We start from the raw sequence: 24,068 nt of genomic DNA, 5'->3' as shown, positions 1-24,068 counted from the left end.
AACATTGTAAATTAAGTTATAAATACAAAATAAACAGATTTATAATCCACTCACATGGGCAGCCATGATAGTACATCAAATAGCAGATTTGTTTGAATTATTTTTCTCAGTACTTACAAGCTGTGATTTTTGCATACCACTTCCAACCATTTTGAAGTAAATACAAATGATCTTTTCCATAATAAACTCATAGCAAATAAAAATATTACTGTATAGCTTTCAATATCAGAGGAATTATGTTATACAGATAAACAGTTTCTGCTTTGCCCTTGTTTAGTAATCCAGCTGCACTCCAAGACAGAAAAAAGAAATCTGTGTACACTATCCATATCACTGAGGCCATTTTCTCATCACCTTACGTAACAGAGGGACAATGGTAAAGTAGCATCTCTAATCTGAATCTCTGAAAGCAAAAAGAAGCACTCAGCAATGTAACGTAGCGACTTCCAATTTAACTGCCATATTTTCTAAAATGCTTGTAAACAAATTTTATCCAAAAATTACAGAAATATGTTAATCTTTTTCTATTTCTTATGTATTTAAAAGTTTATATTAATTTACCAGCAAAAGGAAAAATATAAGATTTCAAAAGCTCACACATTTTCTCATTCTTTTATTTATATCTTTCTGAGTTCTTTGTGTAGCACTGGAAGGCTTATAAATAACTAAATCTACATTATATTTGGCATTTCTTCTTTCTACAAGAAGAAAATGATGTTTGATTATTAATGACTACTAACACACACAAACAAACAAAGGGAATTTAAGCTGTCACTTCACCCTTCTAAGATAAAAACATCCCCAGTAAATAAAACTGAAAGGAAATATTCAAGGTTACCTGCAAATAAAGAGTGAACAGGCTCCCTAGTCAATTTAAATCAGCATAGCTCTGATCAGTGCTGATTTATATCCCCTGAAGATGTGTTCCTTCCCTTAGTTCAGAATCGCACAAAAAAAAAAAAAAAAAAAAAAAAAAAAGACCAGAGATGCATACCACATAAGTCAATTATTTTCTCCCTCACCCCTTGGCTCTGTGAGCTGACCTCAGCTTTGAACATGAGACACTTAAATACACCTAATAGAAAATATTTTAAAATAATATTTTAAATTTTATCAAACTAAACATATTCTTGTATCCAAGTACCTTTCAATGTTTACCAGGTTCTACAGGCTTACTGGGCCCAAAATTGCTCAGAGTGATTGACAGAAGAGCTTTAATAGATTTGCACATGATTAATTGATCCTGAGGTTGGATTCTGTCCCAGCCTCAGCTCCAACTACATTAAAGCAGTCATACTGCTCTTTCAAAATCAATATATTTTAGTTCTTTGCTCTGAAGCTATACTCCAAAATATGAAAACAGTGTCTAGAAATACCAGTACTTGTTGTTTTTTGCTGTGTTTTTGTAACTACATTTTGCCCTTTTTCACTCCCGTTCCGCTTTGTAACATTTGCTCCTATTCAGATAAGAAATAGGTTATTGTACTTATTAAAACAATTGCATTTTCCACAAAATTTAATATTTAATAGACTCAAGGGAGTAAATATATATCCTTAAATATAAATGGAATGTGACATATGAGTAATATGAACACAGTAAGAATACATTTAACAAGATTCTCTGTTTCCCTGAAGAGAACTCTGAAATTGCTGTTTCCTACACTGCCAGGCATATCTGCCAGGAGAGGATACGACTAACAAACAATGTAAGATAAAAACATGAATGTCTTCCAGCAACATACAAAGGAGTATGTGAATATTATGAACCATTAATCTATTGTAAAAAGGAAGTCTAGGGGATAGATGAAAGCATACACACAACTTTTCCAGCTTCCATTTAAGAATATCTGATATCACAAAAGTAATCATTTTAAGTTCTCCTCCTCGTACAAGCCTTGTATCATCTAGACGCAACAGCAACAGTCTTCAGCAGTCTTATCATAATCCTACTAGTAAATTTGAACTTCAGGTAAAACTACAGTGCAGGATGATAATGAAACAACATTATGCAATACTTTGCTTTGATTATTACTCCCTAGCAAGTCTCTTTTAAGTAAAAACAATATTTGTAGTAAAGGTTTCCCTTTTTGCTGCAAGACCTATGACATCTGTAGTAACTGTTCTTGAAAGGCTCTTTCAATTCTACTAGAAATAGAATAGTAAAATTTATAAAAGAACTCCATGTTATTACTATTTTGCACTAATGAGATGTAGGCTACTTCTAAAATTAACCCAGATGTGCTCACACCAATATTGTTTATAAACGTGTAAGGATTATGGTAATTCTCCAAATCTCATTATGCCACAATAATCGTGCACATAACTTCTAAAATCCAGGCAATACAAAACACCTTTAATTTCATGTATCTTCTGCATCACTGGTATATTTCTGTGACTCTTTATAGTTCACAAGTTTTTAAAGAGCAGCATATTAACAAAAGAAAAAACTACATTAACTTCTCACCTAAGGCTTTCCAAATGCACTATAAAAAGGAGATGATGCCTGAAGTCATCAGAGGTGCAATACAAAAGAGCACTTAATTAATAAAGGGATATCTTAAAATCAAGCAATTTTCAAAGATAGGACTGCTCCAACTTGCACTATTGCAAGGTACCATGAAATCAAACATACAAATGTTAGGAAAACAAAACAAAACAAAACAATACAGACTTCTCACTGACCTAAGCCCTAATTCTACATGCTACGCATCCTGCATAGGAGAAAAGCAACCGGGGAAAAGTTACAAGATCTAACGTGTTTTTAAGCGTTATAAAACAAAAGAGGGCTAAGCAAGGTTTTGTAAAGTTTTGTCATGGATACAGCATGTCTCAACTTTTAAATGGTTGATTTTGCATGCATATAAGGTATGTCTCACAGGGTCTGATTTCTTGGTTTTGGAGATGAAGGGCTGCTACATAAATTGGCAGCAAAAGAGCATTCAAATCTCACAGTGGAAAGATCACTTCTTGTTGCCATGTGCTGGCCTGCATGGATGACCAGATGTCATCCATGCACGCCCCAGCTCTTACTTTCTACCATCTCAGGGGACTGTGCTCTTTTATCATGGGAGTATGAAGTCAGAGAAGCCACAGGAATCAATGATAACGGGAAATGATGGGCAACTGAAATGTGCTATATTGAAATGTATTTTACCATATAACTAAGGTCTCCATGTAACTAAAGATCAAATACCATTTTTTCTCTAACTTCCAAATGGAAATTGTTTCAATGGCTTCTAATTTTATTAAACTATACAGTTTTTGTAATCATATTTGCTTTCTGTCCATTGCCCCCTGCCCTAGGTATCTATTATTAATGGCACAGCTACATATGATGGTAATTTTCTGCCATTCACAAAGCCTCTTTGTCCACTGAAATAAGTTTACTTGGGGCTTCTTTTCCACCCACAAGTTTTATCTAATTATGTCAAAATATGTTTACTAATAAAGTTAGTCAGATTCCTGTTTATTGCTGCAGCAATAAAAGAGTGCTCCAGCTAGGTACTCTTGTGTTTAAATTCCTAGTGACTTTAACCTAGAATTACTGTTCAAATATGTTTAAATTCATGAGTTAGCTTAACTCTGTTGTACGTTATAATATACTCTATATCTAGAGTAACAGTTATCTTCTCTAATTCTAATTTTTGTTGTTTTTTTTTTAATACATATTCACAGCAGCAGTAATCTCTTACAGGACACATACTGAAACCACAGTCTGTTGGCTACTGCCTCATTGTAAATAGTCATATTTAAAACTATAAATGGGCTATTTTAAATCCAATAGTTATTTTTAACACTGCCTGTTCTATCTGGCAAACATAGAAAGGAGGAACGGAAATCCTTTATCACTTTTTTGATTTAATAATGTGGAAGGATGACCAAGAAACATATCTCAAACCTATTTGTGAAGTTTCTACAGAAACAACGTTGTGGATGTTGCACAACAGAAATAATGAAAAGGCTTTACGTTGTGATATATTATTCCCCTCAGAGTCTAGTATGTCGCCAATCTCAGATCACCTCCTTTAAAAAACTATGCCTTCCAGTCCCATGATGGCTCATTTCTTGCCAGCACTGACTACTGAACATGTAGGCGTACTGCTATTCAAATAGGTCTTGAAAGTCATTTCAGGTTTTCTTGTGCAAGAGTTTCAAGTTTTCCTGTGGTTACATTGAACCACTAGGAAGAAAGGTTTCAGAAATGTCTTTCAGCAACATATTCACACAGAAGCTGTACTGAGTCCAGTTAAGACAGTTTTGGATCACCTACTTTAATTCTAGAAAATTGCAGTAATTATCTGAAGTATAGAGAAGGAATGTTCTGTTCTAACATGCTTAGATTAGAAATAAACTAATGGTTTTATTTATATAAATCATGGCAAATTATCAACGATATAAACTACTATATAAAAACTGGCACTGAAAATACAGTATTTTTCTGAACGTATAAAAATAAAGGAAAAAGAGAAAGGTGTTTAAGAAAATCGTCACTGCCTAAAATATACTTTATTTTGTCTGCATCACAGAATCAACTGCCTCCTCCTTAAAAGGAAAAGAGTACCCTGTCATCTGTAAAATCAAGAACACTTACTCTTTTCTAGCCACTGTGTAATTTGAAATGGTCATATTTCAATGACTGTGCAATACCACTCATTCAAGTCAGCCAAAGGTGGGAAGCTGAAAGCATGAGAATGGAAATCTTACATTCAGGGCCAAATATTTCCCCTCTTAGACAAGAAACCCTAAGGTGGCCTACTGTTGTGTAATACTGAATTAATTTAAAGCTGCTGTATGCATTCAAATACAGAATCTTGCTTATGTTTCTTTACAGCAACGTACTCTATATTACACCATTTCATCAGTAAAAATATTTAACTTTTGGCCACTGTAGTTGTTACCATCTATTAATTAATTGCGTTTAGTCACCTACAGCCCACTCAGGTATTCACGGCCATATTACTCTAGGTGAAAATCACCTTTGCTTAGGTCAGCAGCATTAGTGCACCTCTGTGCCGCACTGCATGAATGCTGAGGTACGTCTTCAGGGCTAATACATCCAAAACATTTTTCAAAACACAGAGCCTAAACTAAGAAGTCTTGTCAGCATGCAGCTGTATCTACAGCACATTCCAGAAACCAGGAACACAATACAATTATAAGATATTTCAGTAAGACAGGGAAGTCAATTCACAGCCTAGCAGATCCTAGCCCTGGAAATGCATGAAAGAGAGGATGCACAAGAAGAAATATCAGAATAGAGTTAAAAGGAATGGGGTTAAAAGGAAAGGTATTCATTTAACTGCTACGGAGTTCATGTGTGATTTCATTCATACGAAGAGAAGTAAAAAAATGCAAAGCCAAATAGTGAGGTAGAAGCTCCAAAATGGTATCTGCCCCTGAAAGGTATTAAAAGGCAAATCCAAAATTAGTTTCTCACTGCCAACCAAGAATAACTCAGGAGACGTGATGAGGATTCAATAGCCAAAGCCCTGCGTCTACCTTGTCTGCCCAGGTTATTCTGGTCAGACCACTTCTACACATGTCCTGGTGCCTGTATGCGATTGTGGTAGAGAAAGTAAATGAATTCAGCTCACTTTGAGATTAAAAAGAATAAAAAATGTAATATACCATCCTTCCATTCCCTACAATATTGTATAGAGTTTTGCTCCTCTATTTTCTTACAACAGCACATGAAGCCTCTGCACTTGCAGGACGTTTAGGTTGTGTGTGGTGATATCCACATACCTATACACAATCTGACTGTGGCATCACATCCTGCCTAAGAAGCTCTCTCTTACAAGTATTTGAGAAAGTAATATAGAGATATCAGAAGTCTATGTAAAGAGTTGTCTGAAAAGGTGAAAGAACACTTTAAACTGTAATTGTATCAATCCATAATACAACAAATAATTATAAAAAGGGAAATGATCATACTATTCCACAAGTATTGCTGCAAGTTTAGCAGCTTGGCAAGGAGCAAACTTAGCAGCTCATCTTGAACAAGTTCACATATAACTTCAACAAACTATACAAATTCTCACCACTTTGAAAATAAATGCTTCCAGTTACTGCATGTAGAAGCATAGAAAAGTTGCTAGCTGTTCTAATTGGTTTAAATATCATACCATTTGCACTTGTTGACAGTGAGAAGTTAGTCATCTACAGAAGTTATTGGTTATTGTGGCAACAGCACTTGGACACCATTAATTAATGACTATCTTAGAGCAAAATTAAATGTAAAACATTATTGAATTTCTTTAAACATTTTGGAACATACTTTCATTTATAACACTGATTGAAACACTGACTTATACTTTAAAATATACTAAATGTGAAGTTTAAAAAAAAATTTAATTTTTGATATTTCATACAACCATTTTCTGAACAATTTTCAGATCCTACCTGAGAGATTCTGCCATCCTCCTTAAGTCTTCATTTTGCTGCTTTAAACGTTCAAGTTTAGCAAGTATCTTGGATAATTCACGACTAGAATGATCTGGGTGCTCACTGTCTCGTACCAAGTGTCCACCAATATAAAAAAGTAAAGTTCCCCAAGCAAAGAGGATGAGCATAATCCAACGCCAGGAACCAGTCCATGGCCGCATTTTCAGATGTTCAATTCACTCCAGAACTGCTTCTGCTCACAAAATAACAAACATTTTAAGTCCTTAGCCTGTACAAAAAAGTGCACAATTTCAGTTCCTCTGCTTCACCACATTGTACCGGAGAAAAATTATTCTCAGTGTTTGTCTTATTGCAACTCCTTAGAGAAGATCCTTACAGAGCTGTACATAGAAAGCATTAACATTGTATCATTCTTGAAGTATACTCTGTGAAAAGAACAAAAAAAAAAAGAAATTATAATTCTGATATATAAAAATATACTTGACTGCAATTAAGCTAAGTGTATTGTCATTAACAATCAGGAATAATGACTGAAAATGTTACTACATTCTGTCAAACAGAAAAAGAAAACATTTTTAACTTTCCACACTAAATACACTGAGCTCGGGCACAACTACAAAAAGAATATTCCATTAATTCTGGGTTTGAAATGGCCAGAAGAAACATGACTTTTTGTAAGAGAAATATTTACCAGTTAAAGTGTCGCTTCACACCTTAAAATACATCAAACATCATTCCATGGTAAACTTCGTATTCTCCTTTATCAACAACAAAGAGTTTTATTCAATTATAAATTCATTTTCTTTTTTTTTCAGCTTTTATGAACTCTCTTCTCCACTATCTTATAACATGACTAATACCCTGTAACAAAACAGTTATTGCCATTTCTAACAATATATTGGCATGTAGATTGGCCTAGGAGCAGTTGTAACACCAATTAAGCAACTGCAAGCGCTGCAAAGACTGTAAGCAATAGTTTCTACACAAACAACCCATTATATATCTTCCTTTAAAATTTCTCGTGACCACTGAAATGGTCATCTAAAATTAAAGCCAAAATTTTATTTCTTGCTTAAAATTGCAAGACAACACAACTTCCCTCTTTACCCTTCCACTGCACTTGCTGAAACAGATACGAAGAAACACTGAAAATTTAAAAAGTAAAAAAGAGGGGGGATTTCAAGTAAAGCCTATGCGGCATTGTTATGCTCACAGGTCTGAAAATCAGGCTTGAGCTTAGAAACCTAATTTTTAGAAATGGGTTTGCTCTGCATTAAAACTACCAAACCCAGTTTGACAATCATTATTATTAAAAGTACAAAAATGCTTAAAAAGTAATGCCTTCTCGCATTGAAAAGCACTGCATTCATTTAAAAAAAAATGCAAAATCACCTCCTCATTTTCTACTTGGCAAACATCATTTAACGACTGCAAGAATTTCCTCATTTTATCTAGAACAAACTTTAAGCTCTAATAGATAAAAGTTCAAAATCTTCAAAAGTGCTTCTCACACCACTTCATCCTTATGCCTTTTATAATCAATTTCCAAAATAACCTCTATTTCCAATTCTCAAAGCTGGAAGTCTACCCAATTTCTTCTGAGGTGTTATCGACACCCACATTCTCCCAAATTATTATTCTGCTTAATCCTTCTTTCACCTTAATTTCTTTTTCCTTTCACTTAGATTTTTCTTTTGTTTCAACTCCATTTCAAGTTTAGAGAAAAGACTCCCCATTAACTTTCAAACTCACCCATACTCAGAGCACTTGCTTCCAGATAGAAATATTCAAAGGTAAAAAATATTTTAAAATGCTGAAAAAAATATATTTATTTTACTGGAAGATTTTTGTTTGTATAATTTTGAAAGAGGCACAAAAATTTCACTTAAGACTAGTAAGATGGCACACAAGATAAATCATTTAAAAACTGAATGCTACTAATGAAATGGAAAACCTTTGTAGTACCTCTCTCATGCCTTTCCATTTAATGCATCTATGACAAGATGAGTTATGAACAGATATTTTTTTTTTGAAAGCAAGGTCAGATTCCCACGCTAGGAGGATATCATCTTCTACAGATCTCTAAGAAAGCTTACATATTTTGCTTTAACTTGGCAAAAGTGTGGGACTGCCTCTAGGAATAGTGGCTTCCTCTACAATCTTTTAGATCACTGCACGAATAAAAAGAATATATAGAGAGTATAGGCCATACCCAGACCACAGAGGATTGTTGCTGTAAGCAAAGCAAGCCTGAAGTTAAATCAGTTACCTGCAAGCGCAATTAATATAAAACTCCTATGGACCGAAGTTCAAGCTCTAAGTGGAAAAGTGTATGCTTACATCTATACTTCCAATCACCCAGAAAATGGGTGACAAAAAGTTAAAGTTAAATTGAAAGTAAAGTATCACCTAGTAGTAAGCTACTTCTCAGGTCTGATTTCACCCTGTAGCTTTATTATAAAAACTCAATATAAAATGCATTATTTAATGAAGTAAAAACGTTTTGATAAGTACTTGCTATTATAAATCATTAGGAATACACAATCTTTAATGCATCAGTTGAATGTAAACTAATATTGTGAGAAAGGAAGTCAAATTAAATTGTATTTACTGGCAAATGCACAGCACATAAAAAGTGGTTAGTGTCACAAATTTATTTAGATTCCATTAAAAAGAAAACAGAATATTTACATAAAAGTAAATGTCTGCTTCAATGACTTAAAAATCAAATTGTTCACACTACACATGTAAGCCACAATTCATTGTAAGCGTACAAAACATTTTGTAGTCAAATTAGCATGAAAGGTTTGATTAAAAACCACTACTTCAAACGAAAGAATGCAGTGTTTACAAAATTACTAACGGAAACAGTAAAGAGAACACTAACTTAATTAAAATGGTTTAAAAAAAAAGAAAGATTGAGGTGTAGCTCTGCCATCAGAAGAAATAATATGCATCCATATTAAAGTTCTTTTGCTACAGCAAAACAATTAATGAATGAAAAAAAATAATACTATCTTTCCTCACCTTGCGCCCCATAATGTCTTCCTTTAGAAGATACTTACAAATCAGAAACTTGAATAACTCAATACCATCATTTTAAGTGAAAGGATGTCAATGATTTAAATAAGAACTTACTGTTCCCAACATGATTTCAATACCAAATCTAGTGATAGAGTGGAGACTTCCTGCTTGCTTGTTTTTGGTTGCCAGTCAGAATTATGGGCCTAGAATAGCATTATACCCTTTTCCTTGGCAACGTACAGTTTCAAATTATTCTAGACTCACTTCAAAGCAAGTTAAGCAAGTGTACTTTTGGCTCAACTACCTACTGACCTGGTTTCAAGGGTACCTTACATAAGTTGAAAAGAAAAAAACTACTCATGAAGTAAAACTCATGCATCATTAGAGCTAATACCTATACCATTATATTTAATGGCATGTAAATTATCTAAAATTCTTTTTCAGAGCATGAAATACGAAATTCACTCCACTGTTAAGGACTAGCACAATGACTTTTTGATCACTAAATGTGGAACACTCAAAAAGTATGTTTTACTGTATATGTAATTTAGACTGGACGGTCTTATCATTGTTTGTTTTTCTTAATATGACTTATTTAAGTCAGTATTTTTAAGATTTCACCTGGGAAAGCATGCCAGTCTAAGCATATTAACCTGTTCTGCTCTTAGGAGAAAGAAAAAAGCAAACACAAAATTGCCAATTCCAGTTCCTATGTAACAATGATGTGACAGCAGTGCTTCTGACAAAGGACTGAGGACTAAAGAAATAATCCTTTTAGAAATAAAATGACTAGGTAGCGTTTGATACAAATAAGCAAACAGATTGCAAATATTATTCACAATGTGTATAATGTATTCTTCATGAAGGGTTAAATACCATTTGTTTAATGAAAACATCATGTTCTAATCTCGGCTAGGTAGTAAATAGCTTAGAAAAGATTTCTTCAGTCACAATCTACACCCTGACATTTCAGGTAACCATGTCACAGAAACCTGTTTATAAACCAATTAAGTTCCACTTAAAAAAAACACAACAACAGTGTTTTTCTTTAACACGTTATTGGAACGCTGTTCCAAAACTCATTCTTCTAATGCTTAAAGGCTGTCTTTAATTTCCAAACTAAATCCATACTTAGCATATCTATACTAGAGCTTTCTTGTGCTAGTATAAACTCGGTTTATAGAGTGCAATTCCTGTCTTATTCTGTACCCAGAACATGTCTACAGAAAGCGGCCATATCCTTGCTCAGACTTATATGCTAGTCTAAATAGAACAGGCACTTCACTATGAGTGACTTACAAATTCTCTGCGTCCTGGACAAGCTCCCTTTCAGATTAAATCTTTTTAGAACATCAGGAATCAGAATTGCATACATAACATGCAAGGTGTTATCAATATGTTCTACAAAGCAAGTACTTCCTTTTCTCTCATGCATCCTAGGACTGAATTTGTCTTTTTCATGGTCCCATTACTTTTAGCAGTCCTCAACCATTTTGTGAGGACGTAATAGCTCCAAAACTTTTTGCACATATATCTCTTCAAATTGATGAGCTCCTGTTCTATGAACAGAAACTCTTATTTTTAATCCTTTCACTTGGTGTTATCATACTTGATCCTATTCTAACAGTCCAGTATCCAAAGTAAAACAACTCCTCTTGCACATTATTCTGACTCTCATCACAACCCCTCTCTACTTTGCCACTTAATTTTCGTTAGAATCTGTTTTTGGAACAGTCACACTATTTGGATATCACAAAAAGGTTCTTCACCAAGAGGGTGGTTGCACACTGAAACAGGCTCCCCAGGGACGTTGTCACGGCACCAAGCCTGTCGGAGTTTAAGAAGTGTTTGGACTGTGCACTTAGTTATATAGTCTGAATTTTTGGGTAGACCTGTGTGGTGCCAGTAGTTGGACTCGATGATCCTTGTAGGTCCCTTCCAACTGGGGATATTCTATGATTCTGTGATATCATCATGAACCTGAGATGGGTAACAGATGCAATCCACAAGGAACTGCACTAATATTGCCTCTCCTCCAGTCTAAGACTCTTCCTTGCAGGACAAGTCACTGTCAATTCATGCCTTCAGCCACTTCCTTTTCTAATACCTTTTCTGGAACAAGGACATAAATTTTGTAGTATTCCATACGTACATTTAATTATTGTATAAAGTTGCTTCTTTTTTTTCTTCTCAACTTCTATCTACATGCACGACAGGACATAAGTAAACATAATCATGAGGTTTATTTACTATTTACTTCTACATCCATACCTTCATCTTTACTACTGTTTTTGTAAAAGCCTGATTTTATATCTCTGTGGATTTCTCTGAGCAATCTGTGTAATTTTCTCTCCGTATACTCCCTTATAATTTTGTGTCAGATGAGCGGATTATTTACACAATCAACAGATTATTCTCTAATTAAACATTTTCTTAATGGAATTCACCATCCTTTTGAATTCCATTGCAAGTGTAGATTTATTCAATAATGAAGCTTTCAAATACTATAATTTCTGATCTTCACCACAACAAACTCCCTGGCAGGAAGATATACCCACAGCGCTTGGGATTTTTAAGATGAAAGTATATATAGGACACTGAATTTGAAATAGTTCAACAAGAGCTCAGAATTAACCAAAGTAATAACTTTTTAGAACTAGGGATGTCATCAACCATCTAAACAGATACTGTTTGATAATATCGAGCAACCCTCTGTTTTAGATAAGGTAATAAAAATAAGCGATTACAGTTTTTATAACATACTACATTTGAAAGCATAAAAAAAGATGCAGTAATTTCTAAGCATTTTTTTCATGTAGACAGCTGTTGAAGTTTCAGTAGACAACTGATGCAATGTTAAACAAAAGAGGGAATTGTACCTTAAAAGGAAAAGAGATATACAGCTTGCTTTTCAAACACTCTCAAGGTTCTCTGTCAAACACTTAGACAAAAAGCAACTGGAGATTTTTCTTTTAGAAAGAGAGGAGAGTAATCTACAGGAACAATATGCTTCTCCATGGAAATTATATATATAGACTCATTTTAATAAGCAATGGATAAAACAGTCTTCAGTTTTACAATTCCTTTTAACTATTAAAATAATACATTAACCAGAAACACAACAAGGTTAAAAATTGTCTTACATGAACTAACCAAATGTCTCTGTAAGATATAGTCATCTTAGTAAATGAACAGGACAATTACGTAAGAGGGGAGGTTTATTTATTCCTGTTTGCTTACTGAATTAACACTATACAACCCTAATCTAGCAGTCATGGCCAAGAATGAATTATAAAAATTTGAAACACCAAGCATGATCTTCCTCCACAGTAATAAGTTAATAATCTACTAATAGCCCTTGCAAAAACCTCATTCCAAAAGAGAATAGGAAGAATGAGTGTTAAGTCTGAGGAAACAATATAGTAAAAGAAATGAAAGTTAGCAGGACACCATAACTTACATTAAAAATGAAAGGATTTCTGATGATGGATTGCTTCTTGCATTTGCAAACAAAGGCCTAACAAAATCCAAGGTCTAGGAGTTTAACCTAGATAAATTAAGCTTATGAGACAGGGGAAAGGACGGTCTACATCTGTAAATGTATAACAGCTAAAGGAATTAACTATTGAAACGGATAACGTAATGAGATAATGGATTCTCTGTCACTCATTCCATTTAAAATGACGCTTCAAAAACGTTTACAAATATATAGTAATCACTCAAAAGTTTGAAAAGAATTGAGTTTTCTGGCTTGCACTAGTCAGGTAAGAATCGATGAACAGAAACAGCCCATCCCTTTCTTTACAGAACTTAGTATGTTCTTAACAGAGCACAGAATTTAATACCCACAGTTGTGTAAAACACCACTGGAGATCAGTAGAAGTCGAGAGCAAAGAAGGCCAGTCTTCTTAGCCTACCAAGCTGCATACCAAATCTTAACATGGTCAATAGCCACCTACTATGCCATGTATTTTGAAGAGATGAAGAGATCAGAACAAGACTCAGTGGAACATTTGATCAATGCAATATGCTGCTGGTTGACTTCTTCCAGCAGCTGAGAATTTATATTAACCCACAGCCTCTATGTCAGCATGACCGACTACTGGTTACAATGTGATTCAAAAACGCAAGTTGCATTTAAACTGCATGTAAGCTACACATTCACTATCGCTTCTCAGAAGAGTGGATTGCAAGGCACTCTAGCCAGTTAAAATGTACTCACAAATGCTTACTGAGCTTGATAATCTTTCAGACAACTTTTAGCCACAATGGCCTAACTTTTGATTTTTTTTCTCCAAAGGCACAATCAGGAATGGATATTTGCCAGAGGCAGAAACTGGAGATAATGGTGAGGGATACTGATGTTGCTTGGGGGGCAGCACAGCTGCCAAATGCCAGTATAATCTCAATACCTTGGGTAAGGAACAGAGTGGTAGGGGCAGGAATGGACAACCTTTAGCTAGTATTTGATCCTTCCATTCTTTTGGTGCTAAACCAACTTTGAAATGCTTCTCTGCCACCAGCTTCCCCACACCATTCCTTAATGGCTGCAAACATCAGAAGCAAGATCAGAGACCAGATATTTCTTCTTTGGCTGGCATTAAAGCAATATGCAACATCTAATAAACAAGAAACTTAGCAGCAGCCTGTTCACAACTCAGCTGGATGTTTATAAATCAAGCTGAAAAACAGACAGATAAGAAAGCTACTGAGTTTGTAATTGTTATGCGAAACTGCATGACACTTGGCAGCCACAAGAAAACGAGTGCTATTTGCAACCAGGAGGTTTTTCAAACTCCTGGTGAAGGGAAGGCTATATCATACTCAGAAGCTTGAAAAGGAGTCACAGAACTGAGCTAAATGCCTTCCTTGCTACACTCAGGAGACTTGGAGATTGGGTGATTTGACAACAAAGTAAAAGAAACGCTAGAAAACAGTTCTGAGTTAACCACATCAGACAGAAAATATCTGCAGTGATCATTATTGAAGTATTATAGATTCACTTTGTATCACCATCTTCTAATTTAAGACTGTTTTCTACCATGTTTTTACTAGAAAAAAAAATGTTGAAGACTGTTGAAATACTAATACTGCCATATGATAAAGGAGTATTTGCCTTAAATTTAATTCCATTATGCCACAATATATGTATCTTAATGTGTAAAAATTCCCCTCAGCACTCCACTTTTCTTTTAAACGCTGTTTTATTTTTATAGATCAAAAACTTTTACTTTAGGACACTGAACCTTACACACCACAAAGACAGGAGAGATATCTGATCTGTAACTAATGAGTTAATTCAAGTATGGGAAGCAATTTATCTGCATTAGCATATAGGTTCATGTTGCCTAATTTACTCTGCTGCACAGCTTTCATGGAGCTCCATGCCACCAAAACCAGACTGCTTACTGCATCTGATCTTGGCCACACTATGTGTAAGTGCATTGCTGATCCGTGATCTATTTTTCACGGGGGGGTTGGACCCGATGATCTTTCGAGGTCCCTTCCAACCCCTTCAGTTCTGTGATTCTGTAATGTGGAGTCTGAAATATGGTTGTAAAAAAAGGTCAAACCTGCAGAAAAAAACTACAGTTGTGTTTTTCTCATTTCCTAGGCAAGTTTACAATACTATTTACAAAGCCATTAAACTCTTAGAATCCTTGCACTTGGACTCACTATTTGGGAGAAAAGCAGTGTTTTCCTTTGTGGTGAACACCCTGTTCACTTTGTAATACAGATCTAGCTGTTTCATGGTCAGTTGTTCCTAAGTTTAGCTGTCCTTGAGCTGCATCGCACAATTCTTGAACTTGCAAGTTACACTTCTTTCATCTACTCCCTACTCTTTTATACCAGATATTATCTTCTCATTTCTATTTTCAGCACCGTTTTTGTCAGCCATTCCACTCAACTTCCTTTATCTCTGAACCGTTCAGCCTCACTGTAGCAACTGCATCAGGAAGGATGAGACGCCCACCATTCCACACGCCGGTATTCAAAGAGCTCTCCGTGGTTCTGAGCCACCTCCTGCCGGAGTCCCTGCTCTGGGAACACTTCTGCTAAGGAGTTTGGCCAAGGGCCTGCCACAGATAAAAACTGCGTGCCAGTGTCACAGACTTGTTCCAGCACAATACATCCCAACACAGAATGATCTAGAAAGGCAAAGGGGAGTCTGGATGGTGCTGGAATTCAGCTCCACAGGATGGGCGGAAGATAAACGATTGACTTCCTCATTGCTGGAGTTATTCACAAAACCAAAAGGCACCACTAAATCAAGAAAACAAAATCATTCTATGACCCCCATTTGAAAAAAACAACACAGACTTACAATTAAAACCTAAATGTCAGCAGAAGCTAAGTGGAGGGTAGGGGCTTCCCATGAATGTCTCAAAGATATACACAATCATCTACCTTGAGATATTCAGAAATTAATTCAGTTCTTTGAAGGTGAATTTGCTAAAATAGGAGATTTTAGATAGAGAAGAACACCAAAGAGACTTTTGAAGACCTTCAGCAACCAGCTCCAGGTTCACGGATCAAGGGGCAACAAGAAGGCAGAAAATTTTAAGGTAGAAACGGTCTCATAAATCTGGCATTAGATGATATTGATGTCACTCTTACATGGAAAGTAACTTTTTGATGACAAGGATTCTAAAGGACCCAGGAAGGTAGGTTATATCTGTGAGATGTTAAATTATCACCCACATAGATAACCAGGTGTTTAATGATAGTGAAGGCCCTATGATGGCTTGCCTGAGTTCAAACACTGAGAATTTTATAACAAAACTAGATAGTCTTTTAGAAAATAGTGAGGTGGAGCTGGTGAATTCAGTTTTTAAAGAAACTCAGTTATGCATAAATATAAAAACATTTATGTGTTGTCAAAATCTGGAAAGGACTTTAAAAATACATTTTCATATTCATATTACAATACACAAAAAATATATATGCAATAAACAGCAACAACTGCTAGACAAAATGTTTCACAGTTTTTCTTAAGCAATGCATATTAAGATCATAACCAAGAAAAAGGGAGCATTTAAAGCCATTGTTTTGAATTATGCCTTTAATGAAGTGAGTTGAATTCAACTCCTAAAAATGCACTGAAAATCTTAATTTTCCTTGAACCAGAAATGAACTTGAAGTAGTATTTTAACATTTTGTTAAACCTGAACCAAAACAAATTGAACTAAACTGAAAACTGTGATGGTTGTTTTAAGTGCACATAAAACATACCAATGAAATACAGAACAACTCAGGGGGCCGGGGAGGGATAGCTTGTTTTCTACCCAGTGAAGATTTATGTTTATGGAATGTAAAGTAGTTTGCATTGTAGTCTGTAGTTGTCATTTGTTTTAATGTTTTCACATAGTATGCAAAAAATGCTTTCACATACTGTACTGAGTAACATAAATAGTGTTATTCTTCACAAAATACTATATGCATATGTTTATTTAGTATCATTCAGATTTTATTTCTTTATTTTTAATTCATTACCTAACCAGAGGAAGACCTTCTCTCAAATCTCAATACATACTCCTTGCAAACTTTCTTCACTCCTACTCTATGTTAGAGAAGAGTACAAAACATTGACACTCAAAATGTAAGCATTATGTCAAAATTATTTATAACCAAATATAATGCTAAGGTTTCCTATACTGATTCTGTTTGGAAAAACTCGAGACACTCTGCTTTCCAGATAATTTATTCTAATGATGACACATAATTCAGCACAGTTCCTTGAACATTATAAGATCAATCTGTGCACTGCTTTATTATGAAAAATAACCATATATTCCATTTTTTTCTGTTCCCTTTGATTTACAAGTTCACAAAAAGACAGTTTCTCTTATTGCAGCAGACCTTCATTTTTCTAACAGTGATTATTGAAAAGCCTTGCCAACAATAGAAAATTTAAGTACAGTTTATTGATAAGAACAGGTCTATGTTGGTAATATACTAATATAACACACTCAAGCATATATGCAATAACTCTTTTTCAAAGTTTCTCCAGATTTTCTTGGTACAGAAATGAATCTTACAGATCTTTTGCCTCCAACACTAGCTTTGGAATTCTTTATTTAAATAAGGTTCTGTTAAATTTGTCATCTTCCATTTTTCTGGTAGAGATATCAATATAATCAATAGTTATACAATAAACTTAATTCCATAAATGCATATGAATAGGATCTGGTCCTAGTACAGAACTATAGCCAACTAGAATAAGGCTACATCTTATGAAAGCAGCACTTACATTACCAAAAAATAATGTAGGCCATCATTTCAGCTCTGTGGAAGAAGCCTTCTCACTTACAATACAGGCCTTTGGAACAGTTTTACATAAGCTTTTTTTTTTTTTTTTTCCTCTGCTTGACAAAAAAGGTATTTTATAAATCAAAACCACTGACCATTAGGATATAATAAAAAGGCATGAAACTCAATAAATCATCACAATCAATCATAATCAAAACATTCTTTGCATAATTACCATTCTGATTTTTTTTATAAATGCAGATGATTTTAAAATGTTCAGGAGACCATTATCAATAACAAAATGAAATAGGGCAAAAAAGTGAATTTATTCTGATAATAAAGTAAGAAAAACACCAGGTTCTCCTAAACACTTTGTACTGTGATACCTTCTACCAAAATGATCCCAAACGAATTTTCAAAATTGGTATTTTTTTATTATTTTTTTTAGTGATTTTATAACAAGCTGAGAACCAGATGATAACTCCTCTTCCCTGTTTACTTAGGAATAATATATTTTTCTAATCCATTCCTGTATTTGGACAATCAAATGACATGAGAAAAAAAAAAAAAAGCAACACATAGTACACTCTCCAAAATTTGACTCTACAAACTGCTCCAGAGGAAGAGGTGGAAAAAAGTGGCATAATTCCTCTTGCTTTGAGGAATCCTCAGCTCCTCAGCAAGCAATCACATTGAGCAATTGAGCTGCTGAAGGAAGATAATCAATTCATAAATACAGCAATCTTTCTAGATGAATGAGACACTTGATTACTCATCATAACAGGCCAGGAATTAGACCAAAATCAAAAGGAGTTACAGCGTTAAGCAGAGTAACATAATAAAAATGCATTTTTGAAAAAATACTGTAGGTGTGTACAGAAAAAAAAAAAAAGGATAAAGCATTTGTTTATACTCTGGCTGCTAAAAAGAATATGGATTCAAAATGCAAAAATTATTGTATGCATGAGGGCTGGGGCAATCCCAAGCACAAATACAGGCTGGGCAGAGAATGGATTGAGAGCAGCCCTGAGGAGAAGGACTTGGGGGTGCTGGTTGGTGAGAAGCTCAATGTGGGCGGGCAATGTGCTCTTGCAACCAAGAAAGCCACCCATATCCTGGGCTGCATCAAAAGAAGCATGGCCAGTAGGTCGAGGGAGGTGACTCTCCCCCTCTGCTCTGCTCTCATGAGACCCTACCTGGAGCACTGCATTCAGCTCTGGGGCCCCCAGCACAAGAAGCACATGAATCTGTTAGAACGAGTCCAGAGGAGGGCTATGAGGATGATCAGAAGGCTGGAGCACCCAGCCCCAACAGAAAAGAAGGCTCCAGGGAGACCTTAAACCAGCCTTCCAATACCTAAAAGGCACCTACAAGAAAGCTGGAGATGGGTTTTTTATCAGGGAGTGCAGTGATAGGACAAGGAGTAATGATTTTAAAATAAAAAAGGTAGATCTAAATGAGATATTCAGAATAAATTCTTTACTGTGAGAGTGGTGAGGCGCTGGCACAAGTTGCCCAGAGAAGTTGTAGATGCCGCACCCCGGGAAGTATTTAAGGTCAGGTTGGATGGGGCTTTGGGCAACATTGTATGGTGGGAGGTGTCCCTGTCTTTGGAAGCAGGGGGTGGAATTAGATGATCTTCAAGGTCCCTTCCAATCTAAACCATTTTGTGATTCTATGTGGGCGCATACTTGCTTGCAAAGTCACTAAAGAAATAGCAGAGAAACGTATCTGGCAATGACTTGGTAAGAGTACAGGAAAAGTGGATTTGGACAGCACATACCTGCATGGAAGTAATAATTTCTAACAACATTCTGTTTAAATTGCCAGTAGTTAAGTCTTCTGATGCCTCTTTGTAGCCTGTTTTGAGTCTCAGCACACACAGGGGTAGAGAAGATCTACGGATTTCAGAAATTCGTACAGAACCTAACGATTGTACTTGGCATGCATCAGGAAACTGTCTCATTCTCTCTGTCATCGACTCCATCTCCAGATGATTTGTTTACAACCAATTACTAAATTATGAATGAGTAAATGCAAACAAAAGAGTGAAATGTAGGCAATGAGCAATCCTTCAAAATAAGGCAAATGGAGAAAAAAAAATGAGGGATTTATAGAGCTCAAGCCTGAGAGATCATTGCTCCAAAAGGCATGTGGAAGAAACACAAGCAGAGTGAGGGGGTGGGAGTACGTATGTTATTAAGATACTCCCTGAAGCCATCAGAATGCATGAATTGCATTCCAGTAATTTTGTGAGCAGAGCTTGAGTTTTCTTTTTCTTGGCCTTGCTTTATGCTATGGTCCCTGCTACAGTGAAGCACCAAAATAATAATGAACTCCAATATGAATGCTGCTCAGAGCAAACTCAGAGATTATTTTACACTGGGCACATCCTAGTGACATTCCCTAGAACACTGCTATTGTACTGAGCAAGCAAAGAATAAAGAATAAAAAACTAAAAGAATATAAGCTACTAGTTGAAAAATGCAGGAATCAACTGAATAGTTCTGTAGCATTGATTCTGTAGTGTGTTCGGAGTATACATGCATGCTATTTCTTTTGATTCAAAGTGTACGTTCCAGAACAGAAGCAGTTTTCAGAAATGTATTGTGTCAAAGGTATTACAAAGCACTGATGTAGAATGACTGTTCAATTTTCAGTTTTTGCAAAAATAATTTCAGAAGTATCAGCATTAACTTTTCCCCTCCTACAAAGCTTGGTAATACATTCACATACAAATCATTTCATAACACAATACAGTTGAGAATTATCTACTAGTTAACAGCAACGATTATGAATTAAAAATCAGAGATTCCAAGTACACAAATTATTTTTCTGGAATATCTTAGGAAAAACAGGAAACAATGCTATAAAATGGTAAGAAAATATGGAAAGCAGCAGACAAAGAAAAATAGAATTGCTTGAATGAAACCAGTGGGACAAAATTAGTGTAAGTATCTGTAATCTGGATGTTAATTTAAAATAGAAATGGTTTAGTAATAGAGAAATACAAACACCATAAAGATCCTATTCTAATAGTATTGCTACACTAGAAAAAGTTTCATAGTATTGCTACACTAGAAAAAGTTTCATTTAAGAAAGTATCAGTTGCCATACTGCTGCTACTAGTGACACATGACGGCACACACACTTGTTTTTGCCACTGTTCCAGCTCCTGTTCACAAAATCTTGCATCAAGAGAGATACGCAATACAGGTAATATTCCAGAGCCATCTTTATCACTGCCTAAGATACGATTAATAGATGGTTTTACAATGCTCTGTAGGGTACTAATCACAGCATTAAGGAAATTATGAAAACTCAAAGTTCCCACAATTCTATTCATTGATTTTTAGTGTGAGCTTTTAAAACGTGGAGTTTTCATTTTGTCTTCCTTCTCAGTACACAAATCCTTCTGAGATGAGTGTTATGTACACATAACAATAGCTTACATAATTTTTCCATATTTACTTGACTTCAATAACTACCAAATCATGCCGAAATGAAGACAAGATAATCAAGGAGAAAGGATGCATGATACAGATGGTGCATAAAAATCACCAACTGCTGCAAGCATTCATGGGCCAGCTGCACAGTGCTGAGTGGTGCTTTTGGGCCTGTGAAAAAAAAAAGCACCTAGTTATAAGATCATTCACTGTTACAGTTATAGGACAATGAGCAATCCCCTCACATCCTTCTGACATAGAAGTTTACATTCATGACAAATACAACTGCCACGTAACACCAGTGACAAAGTCATTTGACAAAAGGGAAAAATGGGACGATCGCCCTCTGGAAGTTTGCAATCCCAGACTACTGTCAGCCACCAAATAATCAATTTGGTATGGAAAATGCGAAGTCAATAGCTATCCCCACATATAAAGAGCCATAAAATACGTGACATCCTGTGCAGCACTGCAATTCATGCAATTCCTGCAATAACATGAAGGAGAAAGAACGTTTTAAGGCAACAGACTTCTAAAATGGGATAGATCATGACTGAAGAGACATATACCAGTTCTGTTTTCCTAAGCCAATCTTAAAGATAGAAGAAAAAGGGGGACTTCTCTATGGTTAAAAAAAAGGAATATCATTAATATTAACATGGTTGGGCAGAAAAGTGCAGAATGCATCTTAAAAATAGGACTTCCTGAAAACCAAGTAGCATTTTTCCTGGAAAAGCATATATTCAATGGCATAATTGCAATGTAAACATTTGTTCTGAAATATTCTACCTTTAGCCTGATAGGTGAAATTCTATAGTGTCTAAGGAGAAGAAAGGAGTGATACAACTACTGCATACAAAGATGAAGCATGACCTTTGAATATGCATTTAGTTGAAAGCTGGTAATGCCTTGAGAGGAGGATGGGTTTCACAGAAATTAATATTTCTGTTACACATTGTATTTTACATAGAACATGTGACTAAGGGTAAAATGTTCCCAGTAGTAAGTTGAATTTGGTAAGGGTAAAGCTATGTTGATAAGCTGTTGACAGAGTGGAACATGGTGCTGAGAACTGTAATGGGATTGCTTTGCAATATTTTGTAACACACTCATTCCCTCAGCAATAAAATAAGGTCCCATTTCCATCTCCATAGTCAATGACAATCCTTCTTCCTTTTTTTCTTCCCAAGTGGATGGTCTACTATACATAGTCCTGTTGCACTGCCTCTTAAGGCATCATACCTCATCTCTGCTTGCTGAGCAGCCTTTGTACCAACAGAGAAGCACAGAAAATCATTTCCTAAGCTATTTCTTCCTTTTTTCCTAATCAAAACCCTTCTTTCAGGCAAGTGATACCTCAGCCAAAGGCCACTGATGGAAAGCACAAATTTATTTCATTCACCACATTAAACAAGAGAGGGGGGGAAAAGGAAAAAAAAAAAAAAAGACAAATACCATTACATTTTTCCTAAGAGAATCTATTTGAATTAGATCAGTTTGTTCCAGGAGTGGTTTGCCATCGCTCTCAAGAGAACTGTATACAGTTAGCACAGCTTGCAGCTACAAAAAGGCTGCAGGGTGAACTGTTGAGTTGCTGAAGATACAAGTGTAGGAATAGCACACTAATGGTTGCCAAAATTTTAGAGGCAGGGGTGATTACAGCTGCTGTATGATTTTGAGGGCAATCATGGCATGGAAAAGGCACCTGCTCAAAACTTTTCTGAAACAGCACAAAAAAGAAAAACAAGAATTGTCTTTCTATTATTCATATTGCCAGTTTACTTTCCAAATCTGGCTTAAAAATCAGTTAGTTTGGCCAACTAATTACTATTTTGCTTTCACAGAGTATTTCAAATCTCCCATGTATTGTATTTTATGGTATTGGTTTCAATATATTTATGTTCACAATTAACCATTTTGGTAATACAAAAACAGAAATTCTATCTTGTTGCCAGAACACAATAGCTTATGAGCTGTTTCATGGGCTTTTTATGGCCAACCAGGTTTTTAAGATACTTTGAGAGCTAATTCTTTTGTTTCCTTTTCTTATCACATACTCAGAGCTGCAACCAGAAGCTGAAGGCAAGAGAGAACATCAGGCTTCTGCAAGAACAGAAAAGCAACAAACTACCTCCCTGAACTCCCTTCATCCATTTGTCAGGCTTCGTGATGGTATTCAAAGTCTCCTTGCTTTCTCTAAGGGTCTGTATGCTCTGGCATGTCTCAGTTCAGTGAATTTATTTTCACTGATGTTACTTTGGTACCCTCTTCTCAGTCTTAAAAGAAATAGACGGCTGCTCACAAGGAAATAATGTTTCTAATAGATTCCAAACAGAGATAGTATGAAACTGTCATCACAGTTTTTGTGACAATCACAAACTTATGTTGTGGAATCTGCATTCTTGTCCAGACAGGACTGGACCTTGAGCAAGCCACTCTAACTGGAACTGCAATTGAGGGGCTGGACTAAGAGAAAGTCCCTTGCAACCAACATGATTCTACCATTCATGCATGCTGAAAAGATCTGTGCAGTTTACATTACACAGACTGAAGCATAAGGCCTGTAGCAGGAAAAAAGTTAGTAGCAGACTTTTTCATTTGCAAGAAGTTTATTTTTATACAAAATTCATCTTTATCATCAAGAGCTGAGTACTGAAACTGAGATAGGCAAAGTTACCGTAAGTGTTATTATTAAGATCAAAATGTTGAACTGGGAGCTTTGCTACAGACATGCATACAGATTTTCTTCCTACTTCAATAAATTGGTTTAAAAAATATCAAGAATATGTTTCTAATAAAAAGCCTATTTAAAGCTCAGCCACTTTTACACATATTTTTATACAGTATGAATGAAGGCTAATTGCTCCAGTCACAATGCTTTCTGGAATTCATGTTGAACTAGGTATTGTTAGGGTTAATTTAAAAAGCTTGCAGGGCAAGGGA

At 35.4% G+C, this 24,068-nt stretch overlaps 1 protein-coding gene across 6 annotated transcripts in view; it reads right to left on the bottom strand.

The window, feature by feature from the left end:
• Nucleotides 1-24,068, bottom strand: part of FUT8 (fucosyltransferase 8) — a 141,118-nt gene that overhangs the window by 45,120 nt on the left and 71,930 nt on the right. For 5 of the 6 annotated variants that reach the window (XM_083840451.1, XM_083840453.1, XM_083840452.1 and 2 more), the window contains one exon: nucleotides 6,403-6,830. In XM_083840451.1, the coding sequence (XP_083696577.1) occupies nucleotides 6,403-6,605 (203 nt within the window). In that variant the 5' untranslated portion in view covers nucleotides 6,606-6,830. Of the gene's footprint in view, nucleotides 1-6,402; nucleotides 6,831-24,068 lie in introns of those variants that run through there. The other variant, XM_083840455.1, reaches the window with a different exon arrangement.

Source organism: Anser anser (assembly GCF_964211835.1).
Source record: "Anser anser genome assembly, chromosome: 5".
Lineage (NCBI taxonomy): Eukaryota > Metazoa > Chordata > Aves > Anseriformes > Anatidae > Anser > Anser anser.
Note: the sequence above shows the minus strand (reverse complement) of the source record. Positions and strands in the feature narration are given on the sequence as shown.